At 43.4% G+C, this 12,014-nt stretch overlaps 1 protein-coding gene across 1 annotated transcript in view; it reads right to left on the bottom strand.

Annotated features, from left to right (window-relative positions):
- Positions 1-5,437: 5,437 nt before the first annotated feature.
- The window catches only part of NFIL3 (nuclear factor, interleukin 3 regulated), a 37,085-nt gene continuing 30,508 nt past the window's right edge, over positions 5,438-12,014 (bottom strand). Inside the window, exon 2 of the mRNA XM_030193601.1 lies at positions 5,438-7,342. Within this exon, the coding sequence (XP_030049461.1) occupies positions 5,798-7,165 (1,368 nt within the window). The 5' untranslated portion in view covers positions 7,166-7,342 and the 3' untranslated portion in view covers positions 5,438-5,797. The remainder of the gene's footprint in view (positions 7,343-12,014) is intronic.

Genomic DNA, 12,014 nt, shown 5'->3' with positions numbered 1-12,014 from the left:
TGCATGGAAATCTGTGGTATTGGAGACAAAAGACCAATTTTTGCTGGGGATGGGGTGGGGATGGAAAATAATCGACTGAGCATGGATCCAAACTGGCTGAGGAAGGGTAGAGATGAGGACCAAATTATGTCTCCATCTAGTGTGAAATTGGTGGAACAGTGAGAGCATTATGGACTTTAATATTTAAGAAAATAGCTTACTTGCCAGTATTTACTTGTTTGCTTACATTTTTTACCTAATTTGCTTAATATAAAGTGTTAATATTAACTATGTTTTTCTTGAATTTAAAAGACTGCTCAAATGTAGGTTGGGTACAGGAATGGGAAAGAAAACTGCGGGGATCGTGAGGGGACAGTTGTGATATGATAGGAAATGGGGAAGAAGATGTGGGGATGGAATAGAATTGGCTGGGCATGGGGTAGAATGGATCCAAACTAACTGGAGACAGGTGGAGATGGAGTGGGGATGGATCTAAACTGACTGGGGACCTCTAGTGCTAAAGCCAAGCTTTTACTAAAGTATAGTGAACTTTTATACTCACTGTGTGGTAAATGACCAAATTACTATGCACTACCAAAAACAAAACAAAATCCTGGTCGGGGGGGGGGGGGGGGGAGGAGTAGCAGATGGAGACACATCTAAAGTTAAGTGTGCTGACTGAAGTCAATAAGTTTTTTTCACTAAATGTGGATTTTGTATTTTAAATAGTTTGATGAACACTGTCAGAACGTTCTTTGAAGGGAGGTTTTTGCCGATGATGAAGAGTGAATCACTCTATGATCACCATAGCTCTATCAGTTGAAGTTACTTGGAGCTCTTTAGAGGCTTTTCCTCCCCTTTCAGAAATATTATATGAGGTACTTTCTTGAGTTGTCAAATTACTATGCAGTAATTGCGAAGACCATGCCCTGTTAGGGATGTTCCTAACATGTTCCTAGTTACTGCACGGAAAAAAAAACTACTGCAATTACCACTTCCCAAGTGCATCTGTGCTGTCTGCATCAGTGACAGCATACTAATAGTTAACTACTTAGCTGCATTTATTTTTGCAAACCATTTTGATGTACATCAATTATTTTATGGTTCAACAATTTTATTGATGATATTACACGGATAACAGTACCAAGAAAAACATAACGTGTACTCTGATAATTGACAAATTCATAGCTCAAAAACCTAACATATAACATTATCATCAATGTTTTGGTATAGAGCCCCCCTCCCCCCCTGCCAGCATGCTAGAACAGTGGACTATGAACTCGTATATTACCCCAACCCATACCGAACTTCCACCACTCTCTTAATCTCGTAAGGAATAAGAAATGTATCAAAAATTAGAACAGTAAGACAAACACTAAAATCCTTCCCTCCCCCCCCCCCTACCTACCCCCCTCCCCCTGCTGAGAGATATCTGGACTCCCAACTCCTTACAACAAAGGATGGCCCCACCTCAGTGTGTATCTAAAGCGAGTTCACCACTAAACTCCACCCTTTAGGAGACAGGCTGTGAATATATGGCCCCCAAATATCTAGAAACCGCCTCTGCAGCCCAGGGGAGCTGCCCACACCTCTCCTCTCAAACAACATGAACTCATGCAATTTGTTTCGCCAGTGCCAGAAATCCGGAACCACCCACTGGCTCAGTATTAGCCTCTTACCAATCAAAAAGGCCTTCCGAACCAGCTGACGGGCCGATCCACGTTGTAAAAGAAAAGCTTCATATTTGTCTAACATATATCAATTATTTTAATAATAACAGAGCCAGCTCAAGGGGTTCTGAGCCACAACTTTTGACAATCATGCCCTATGAAACACAGAGATGTCAAGGCTCATACCAGGAGAATGGCTCCACACCTGAAGCTACCTGTGTTGTCTGTATATTTTAGTTTTCCTGTTGGGTGGGTCCTGGTGTCTCTTTACCACTTCCTTTGTTGTTTTTCTTCTAAGTCCTTTTCCAGCATCTCATTTCAATTTATACTCTGTCTTTTTCCTTTCCTCCTGTTCGACATTGATCCTTCTGTTATATTTCTTTTCTCCTTTTCTCTCATCTGCCTTTTATCTGTATAAAGCTAATTTCACTCCTCCTTCTCCCCCTCCAGTCTTCAGCCTCCTTCATTTCACCTTTTATCTAATTACTAGCTTTCTATCGCCAATTCTTACTTCCCTAGCCCTCCATCTATCTCTCATTCCTTCCTTAATCTCCTATTCTCCTTTATCTTCCACCTAATTTCCAGCCCCCACTTTCCACCTCTGTACTTTCTCCTTCCCCAGCCTCATGTTCCTTCCTCTGCTTCTCATACCCCTAGCTCCAACCCTATAATTCAACCCCTCTCCACTTCCTGTCCCTTTCTTACATCTTCTCCCATTTCCCCCATTTGACCTCTCCCATTTCTACCCTCTCTCACCTCCTTGAAAGACCAAATTTTTTTGTCTCTCACCCTCTCCATAGCACTCTGTGCCTTTCAGCTGCCTCTCATCCCCTCCAGATCCTTCAAACCATCTCCCCTCCCCATTAATTCTGCACACATTCACTACCCTATTCATTCCTTCATCCAATCACCTAGTCCCCATTGTATTCCCTAATCCCTGCTCAGTTTTAGTTCCCATCCTTCCACCTAATTCCCAAGTCCCCAGTTGAGTTTTCAATCACAATCAGACCCAAGCTCTGGGTCTTCACTTACACACCCAAAACTCAGCCAATCTGGCCCCAATATTCAGATCATGAGAGATAGCCAGGCTGTGTCCCGTGGTCCGCACTGAACCTGGATATTCAATGCCTGGCCGTTTCCGGTGACCGTCATTGAATATCCGGGGGGGGGGGGGGTTCAGCTGCTTTGAAGATAACCAGCTATGTCAATATTCGGACATAGCCAGTTAAGCTGGCCAAAGATATACCAGGATTTGACATGGCCAAATATGACCGCCAAACCCGGTTTAAAAATTGGCGGATAGCCAGTTATATCACGTGATATAACCGGTTATCCATCAGCCACTAACCTCAGGGATAGCCGGTTATCCTCTGCTGAATATCGTCGAATAGACAGTTAAGCACTATTTAACTGGTCAGCATCCAATCCATTCTGACCAGTTAAATAGCGTTAAATATCAGGCAGTCTGTCTTTTTCTGGTCTCCCACCCAATGCTATAGTCTCTGTCTGCTTTCCTGCATCCATTTGTCCTCAGATCTGCCTTATCTCTTTTTCCCCCTTTTCCTAGGCCAATAGCCCCTGCTTTTTCCCTATACTTGTCTCCTTCACTAGCATATTCCCCATATATGCCCCTTATTTATCAGCCTTCAGCCCCCTTCTCCAAATCCCCAACCAGTCCCTGCATCAGCCTCCAGCCTCCTTCTCCCAAACCCCAGCCCACGTCTCCCAATGCTCAGCCCACAACCCCAGCATCAGTCTCCAACCTTATTCTCCTAGCACTAGCTCTAGCTCCCTTTCCCCAGCTCCCAGATCAGCATTAAGTCCCCACTTCCAGTCCCCTTCTTCAGCATCAGCCCCCAACCCTTAGCCCTTACCTCCAGCTTCCATCTGCTCCAACATCAGTCTCCAGCTCCAGCAAGGCCATTGTAGACAGCAGCGGGTTTATGTTCCTCTCTTAGGAGGTATGAAAAAGGCATTTCCTGTTTCTCGCAAGAAACAGAAAACAGAGAAAATAATGACAGATAAAGACCCCAAGGCATATCCAGTTTTCCCATCCATATCATCTACTAAGGTCTATAATCCCTTCCTCGCCCTCAGAGATCTTTTGTGGTTGTCCTAGATTTTCCTGAATTCAGATACAATCCTTGTCTCCACAACCTTTGCTGGGAAACCATTCCATATATCCACCACCTTTTCCATACAGAAATATTTCCTTCATTAACTCCTGAGTTATCCCCTTTCACCTTCAACCTATGCCCCCTCGTTCCAGAGCTTCATTTCAATTGAAAAAGGCCCACCTCCTGTGCATTTATGTCATGAATGATATTTAAAAATCTGTTTCTTATCTCCCCCTCTTTCTTCCAAAATAGTCATATGGTGTTTCCAGAAATGAAAACCTAAAAATACCACTCTAAGTGGAACATGAACCCAAAACCATGGTTTAGGAGGCTAGTGTCTTACCCAGTAAGCCACTGAGACTATGGAGCCTTAATTTGCATTTCAAATATGAACTTCAGCCCACGGCACAGTAGGAAGAGAAGCACAACAGTGCTGGGAAGGCAGGAACATCATCTCACCACTGTGAAAGTGGAAGCTGGTGGACCAAGGGTATCTTACATCCTAGGTGAACCTTCAGCCATGAGCTCCCACAGGGCAGCTCAAAACCCTATCCCCTCTCCCATGGGGTAGTTCAAAGCCTTATTTTGTCCTCCCCCCAACAGTCCAGTATCTTCCCTTCCCTACTCCCCCCCCCCCCCTAAGTTGTCCAACATCTGTTCTTCCTTTTCCTATCCTACTCACTCAAGGTGTTCAGCATTAGTCTTCCTTTCTATACCCCCCTACCAAGGTTCCCAGCATCTCCCTCTCTCTTTTCTCCCTGTTGGGTCTCCTCCTCCCACTCAATGCTCTGTGCCACTGCCATCCATACCTGCAGCACTAAACAAGGATCCTGAAGCCTGTGCAAGACCTAGAGCATCTGTGCATACGCTACACCTGCTACATTCCAACCTCTTCAAACTTCCTATTTTTGAAGGGTGAAAGGCAGCGGCCCTTGAGGATGCACAAATGCTTAAAAAAGCCTCACACTTACCACAAAACTATTGTTTAGTTGTCACGACTATCGCACTGGGACAGCCCCCAAAACTGTGCTGCCCAAGGAGGATGCCTAGTCTACCTAATGCTCAAGCTGGCCCTGCAGCGCCCTTAATCTTGTGCAACCCAAGCCAGTGCTTCACTCGGTCCTGAATAACAATAACAACATTAGTAAAGAGCCCCTCAGATTCACAGTAGTAGAACTGTTTATGTGAGAAGAGCTTCCACAAATGTTATATAGCTCCCCAGAAACATGATTAGAGATAAAACAATGGAGGGAAACCTGAATTGTTGGGTGTGATTTTTCAGGGTTTTCTATTCAGTGTCCACGGGGAAATCCCATTTAATGAATTGGGCTCTTTGTTTAATAAACTACTGATTTAATTATTTATTATTTCTGTTTTATACAATTCAAAAAAGCTGCAGACAATGAATTGGGTCATTGATTCAGGGTGTTTCTAAAATCCATCCACTAAATTGTTTTCTTTATTTGTTTTTTCTCTTTCTGTAAATGGCTTAAAAAAAAAGGCATGCTGTGATTTATAATTTTCCTAGAAAGCTCTTTTAACTAGGCCAAGCTGTAAGACCTGCAGAACTTGTCAGTGTCTTATAACTAGGCCAAGCTATAAGACCTGCAGAACTTGTCAGTTGACTAAAACAGTAGTACACCTTATTTGCAAACAAAACGTGGAAAAAAATCCATGTTTGTCACCAAGGCTTTATTGTAACTGGTAACTTGCACAATTTATAACCAAACAGCAAAAAATAAGGTTTCATATGTATATACATACGTATATGTACAACCTTGAACAGGCCACTGGACTGTACACAAGGTACTAGTGATCAAAACACAGACTAGTCTTAAGAACGTTTTGTATAGAGGGAGGGGGAAAAAGAAAGAAAGGACACCATCAACCAGACATTATGTGAAAAAATTACAGTGAAATGACATCACAAGCCCAGTGAAAATTCAGCATTATACAAAACATACCAGACTACTGCAAATGACATCCTTTAGACAGTAGGCATTTGTTTGTGTATATTTTTTCAGTAGTATTTTAGCCACAGTCTGAGGCAGAGATCTGTTGTGTAGATATAAGCCTCTTAAGTGAGGCAACCTCTGCCGATAAGTTTGCTATACCTTGCTTTAAATAGAAGCTCTCTGACTCAGAGGCCTTATAGATATTGTCCTTCATTTCAATCACTCCATTGTTACAAATGGCCATATCACTGGGTTCTTTTTGGTGCCAATGACTTGGCTTTAAAGTCCAATCCTGAATACTAGTCACTTGGACAGACAAAGGGGGGAGGGAAGAATGGACAAGGTTGTGTGCATTGTGTTTATCAAGATGTAAATATCGTTTAGCGGACATGTCGATTGGTGATGGTGACTTCTGAGTGGTGTCAAACTCATTATCAGTGGTTTCCACTTTAACCTTCATGGCTTTAGCCTTAATTCGGAGTTTATGAGGCAGTGCCGAAGAGTTCACCTCTGGTACTTTTATGACTGTCATATGAATATTTTTCAGTTCAACTGGTGAATGAATCGGACCTTTGGGAACCTGCTGCTCATCTTCCCCATCAGATGACTTTCCCACCACAACGTCATCCGCTTCAGATGTTCTTGGAGAATTGCTAGAACTACTATTAATTTGCAGCAAAGGCGAATGAGAGTACCCAGCAAATGTATTTCCCATGTAGCTCTGATATATGGATGCTGCATAGGAGCCATTGTCATCCCTTACTTCTCTTGAATAGTTGTCCACTTCCATAGGCTCCTGCTTTACAGCTTGGAACTTACTTTCAGAGGTTCTGCAACTGTTCTGAATGGGGCTCTCTTGAGCAAGTTCTCCAGAAGATGTCTCTGATATGTCAGAAAGGGAACTTTGCGGGGAATGCTTAATTACAGAAATACAGCTATTCCCTACCAAAGGATGATCACCTATGAAAGAGTTCATGTTCGACTTGGAAGGTGGATAGTCCTGGAAATATGCAGCAGTTGAGCTATTGAGCTTCTGAATTTCTTGGGCATAAACTGCAGAACTAATTAAACCAAATTTTAATTTCAAGGACAGCAGCTCGGTCTTTAAGCTGGCATTCTCTTCGCCTAATGCAAGAAGTTTATTCTCTAACACCATGTCATTCAGTCGCCGTTTTTCACGAGATCTCTTAGCAGCTTCATTGTTTTTCCGTCTTTTTTCCCAATACATGGCATCCTTTTTCTCATCTGGAATGAATTCTCGTTTTCTCCGGCATGCCATTTTATTTGCTTTCTGATTATTCTTTTCGTTTAAGTCATCACCGGAATCCAGAGATTCGGATGTGTCTGCTAAAGGAGATTTAAGTGCTAGAACATTGTCCATGTTGCTATTTGTATCAGAAGATGATGGCTCCTTTTTCATGGGCTGCATTGTCCTCAACTGCATTAGAAAAAGTATGGGTTCCTGAGTGAGTAAACTATTGCTTCTTAGACCATACCAACCCAATGGACACTGCCTCGTTTGAAATCTGTCTGGATTCACCCTCTTGTATCAAGTTGTCACATGAGAAGAATATCTGAACTTCATCTTCTCTTTGGGAATCACTAACAGCTTCTAAGTGTCCTGAAATAAAGAAACACATGATAAGTTTTAGTAATAAATATGAGGTATGCAGACAAAAAAATGCTTTGTTTAATTTTCACTGTTATTTGTGATTCTTTTTTTAAATGTTGGTTTCAGGGCAATGTCATTAATTGCACTATAGTACACACCTAGTAGGTGCCTTTAAGTAAATCAATAGGTACCCTTTGAGCAATCTTGAGCATTATTCTTCAACAGATGCCCATTGAAGAAAAACACCTACTGAGCATTTTGACAGGTGCCTACTGAAGCAATAGGGAACTATGGAACATTTCAATAGCTGTCTATTAAGCAAGGGTGTCCTATTAACAAGACTGATAAAAATCCGAAACAGTGTTTTTTTCCCCTGTCATTTCAGGGTAAAAATGACTGCATCTCCCTACTCATAGATTGTGCTTTCAGACTGCACATCGCTGCCTTCAGAACATTTATTTATTTATTTGTTACATTTGTATCCCACATTTTCCCACCTTTTTGAAGGCTCAATGTGGCTTACATAGTACCGTAAACGGCGTTAGCCAATTCCAGTCTGAACAAATACAAGGTATGAACATACAAGGTGATATTGTGGTAGAATGAGGTACATATATGGTAGGTACAACTGGGGGGAACTTAGAGAGGGAGAAAGGGGAAAGGGAAATGGGACTTGATATATCGCCTTTCTGAGGTTTTTGCAATGACGATCCATATTTGGCAGGGAACCTTGTCCAAGTAAGCAGACCGTTGACATAGAGGGGCATAATCAAACGGGGCACCCAATTATTCCTGAGGGCGTCTTCGCAGGACGTCCCCACAAAGGGGCGGGGAAACCTGTATTATCGAAACAAGATGGGCATCCATCTTTCGTTTCGATAATACGGTCGGGGACGGCCAAACCTCAACATTTAGGTCGACCTTACAGATAGTTGACATAAATGTTGAGATGGTCGACCTTAGAGATGGTCATCCCCGGTTTTCAGCGATAATGGAAACTGAGGACGCCCATCTCAAAAACAACCAAATCCAACTCATTTGGTCATGGGAGGAGCCAGCATTCGTAGTGCACTGGTCCCCCTGACATGCCAGGACACCAGCTGGGCACCCTAAGGAGCACTGCAGTGGACTAACTGATGCACTAACTGAATGGAAAAAGCCCTTCCCTTACTGATCCCTAAGCGATTCGGAAAGGAACGGGCAGGAATGAAGGAAATCGCATGCAAATGAGCTGCTCACTGTTAGCTCATTTGCACATGATTTCCTTCCTAAGGAGGGGAAGCCAGTGCAGAGCAGCCAGCTCTGCGCATGCCAAAGATGGCTTCATACATGCAGACAAGCTGCGTGTATAATAGCCGACTACAACCTTAAATAAATTGCCATCTACAACCTTAGAAAAATACAAGTCCAAGTGCTCGCCAGGGACGCCTTTTTTTTTTTTAGAGTATGGGTGCAGGACGTCCTTTGCTATGCCTCCGTCCCTGCGATGGCAGTTGAGGATGTCCAAAATGTGGATGTTTCTGTGAGAAGGATGTCCATGCCTGCTATGCCTCTGACACCCCCTTTATTTATTTGGATTTTGGATCACAAGTAGTAGCAGTGGGATTTCTACTGGCCACCTCTGGATTGCAAGACCAATGCTCTAACCACTAGGTCACTCATCCACTCCCTTGAAATTTGGCCGTCCCTGTGGGGGGGGGGGAGCAGTTCAAGACATCCAAAATGTTTGAAAGAAGGTATGTTTGACACTCACATACCTCCCCTCCCAGGGACTTACATACTGTTACGATGAACCTGAGTATGACATTTCAGGCCTGTTTTTTTCAGGGTGGGAGGGGGTTAGTCACCACTGGGGGAGTCAGGGGAGGTCATCCCCGATTCTCTCCGGTGGTCACCTGGTCAGTTCGCGCACCTTTTTGAGGCTTGGTCGTAAAGAAAAAATGGACCAAGTAAAGTCACCCAAGTGCTCGTCAGGGACGCCCTTCTTTTTTCCATTATCGCCCATCTGTTAGGCACGCCCCAGTCCGGCCTTCGCTACGCCTCCGACACGCCCCCGGGAACTTTGGTCGTCCCCACGACGGGAAGCAGTTGGGGACAGCCAAAATCGGCTTTCGATTATGCCAATATGGGCGGCCCTGAGAGGACGCCCATCTCCTGATTTGTGTCGAAAGATGGGCGCCCTTCTCGTTCGAAAATAAGCCTGTTAGTAACTCTGAGATATCTATGAAGTATACAGTGGATTGCTACAATATGCACTTTTTCTTTGAATGAGTGGGATGCCCTATCTAATTATATCGCTCTCTGGAGCCCAAGCTGCTCACAAGTCACACTCTGTTATATAACGGAGGTACGACAGAGCTTCTTTGTAGCTACACATTAGGATGGCTGCAAATTACTCACTAAAACCTCAGACACCATAAGGATGGTTTAAGGATCAGAACAACAACTGGCCTCAGTAGGAATCTAAGCAATTTACATCTTCAAAAAGCAGCTGTCTCTTTGATAATATCAAAGTAGACATTACAGAGAAAATCTTGTGACCTTGTATCAAAAGACATTTTTTTTAAATGCCAGGAGTACTGCTGGACACCGTTACATATAAACTGCTTCTTTATGCAAGCACGTTGCCATATGCTTTTCTATAACATAAATAGGTCTCTCTCACACACACAAACACACTAATATCCCCTCCCCCATTCCAGCAAAAATAATTCTAAATGGAGTTCTTATTGCACAGGCTCTACTGGCATTTTGTTGCAGAGTATCTGATAAGAAGAACCTAACCCCCACAAAATAAAAAAAATAGTCTTATCTGAATACAGTTACTTTTAAAGAAAGGCTAAGAAGCCTTAAAGCAAGAGCATTTTAAAAAATTGTCCTCTTGTCCTTGAAAAATGCTGACACAGCACGCTATGAACTAGCTTCAGTAAACGGCACCCGGATTTGGGCAAAGAAAAAAAAAATAAGCACTGAGCGCTATTCTATAAATGGTGCTCCAAGCTGGGCGCTGTTTACAGAAAAGCCAGGTTCTGCACCCAACTCTGGGCACTGAAACCTGGTGTAAATCCTTGTGCGGAAATTAGGCGCAGATTCCCTGAATTCTACAATAGTGTGTGTGCATCTTTAGGGAACGACCCTGACCTGCCCATGCCCCAGCCGCAGCCATGCCCCTTTTCAGCTCCACCCTAAAAGATTTACACGTGTACCTTTATAGAATAGCGCCTAGCGAGATGCGTGTGTAAATCTCCTAATTGTTGCCAATTAACGTAAGTTACATGTGCCCCTGCTGCATTTAGATGCTCCCCGTTGTGCTAGGTCTATGGCGGTGTAATTGCGGCCATGTAAATGAAAGTCCCTGAGTACTTGCATAGCCATAGAGCTGGGATAAGAGCTTGTGCCGTATATACCAGAGATACACGCAGGATTTTGTAGACGCAATCATATCTCCCCACAGCCTGGAAAAGCAAAAATAGCAGGTCTATCTTTGGCCACTATAACTTAACTGGCCAGCCGATGAATATCAGCTTAACCGGCTATGTGCACAGCGGTAAAAAAAAACAAACAGAAATTCAATGTTGGTCGCTGGATACTGCCCGGCATCGAAATTCCGGGTTCACCACCGACCACGGGAGTTAGCCAGGCTGCCTCCTACAGTCTGAATATCGGCCCCTGTGTGTATAACTAGCGTATAAATGGTAGTCAGGCATCCTGCAGTAATTTCGGAATGTGAGCGTTACCCATGTGCTAAAAAATAAATATTTTTTCATGATGAGGGTGTGTCTGGGGCAGAGAGTGGGTACGTTCTGTGCTAATCAGCATGGCTGTATTGCCGCATGCTAACCGATTAGTGCGTGATTAGCGCATGAGCCCTTAGCGCTTACAAAATGGGTGGCAGTAAGGGCTCACTTACTACTGGCAAAATTAGCATATGGCCATTAATACAAAAAATAGGAAATTCTGCTATTTTATTCCTGCAGTAAATATGGCCATAGCGTGTGGGAAAGACCTGCTAAGCCATTTTTTACCACTGTTTGGTAAAAGGGCTCCTTAAAAAACTGTACAGTGTAGGGTGTGAGCAACAAAATCAACCACAGTTAGAATACTCGGTGTATAGACAGCTGCCCTCACCAGCACTCAAAAGGAAATTCTCCACTTGACAAAGAAGTAAAACTTTCTCATGGCACTACATTCAGCATTCCGGAGTGGAGGAGTGGCCAAGCGGTTAGAGCACCAATCTTGCAATACAGAGGTGGCTGGTTCAAATCCCACTGCTGCTCCTTGTGATCTTGGGCAAGCCACTAAACCCTCCATTGCCTCAGGTATAAACTTAGATTGTGAGGCCTCCTGGGACAGAGAAATATCCTGCCTGTAACTCACCTTGAGCTACTACTGAAAAAAGGTGTGAGCAAAATCTAAATAAATAAAGCTCATGCATTTAGGCAAATGAATGGCAGGCCTACATTTATAATCATAACTTTCAACCTCCTAAATTAAGTTTGGATAAAAATATGTCACAGCTGGGCACTTTTACAAAGCTGTGGTAAAAGTGGCCTAAGCACACACTTATGTGGGTTTTTCCTGTGTGCTAAGGCTATTTTTTACCACAGCCATAAAAATGACCTATTTTTGTATTAATCACCATGCGCTAATGTTGCCAAGTTTAAAACGAATCAGAGAAAAA

This window comes from Microcaecilia unicolor, chromosome 2 (assembly GCF_901765095.1).
Source record: "Microcaecilia unicolor chromosome 2, aMicUni1.1, whole genome shotgun sequence".
NCBI lineage: Eukaryota > Metazoa > Chordata > Amphibia > Gymnophiona > Siphonopidae > Microcaecilia > Microcaecilia unicolor.
Note: the sequence above shows the minus strand (reverse complement) of the source record. Positions and strands in the feature narration are given on the sequence as shown.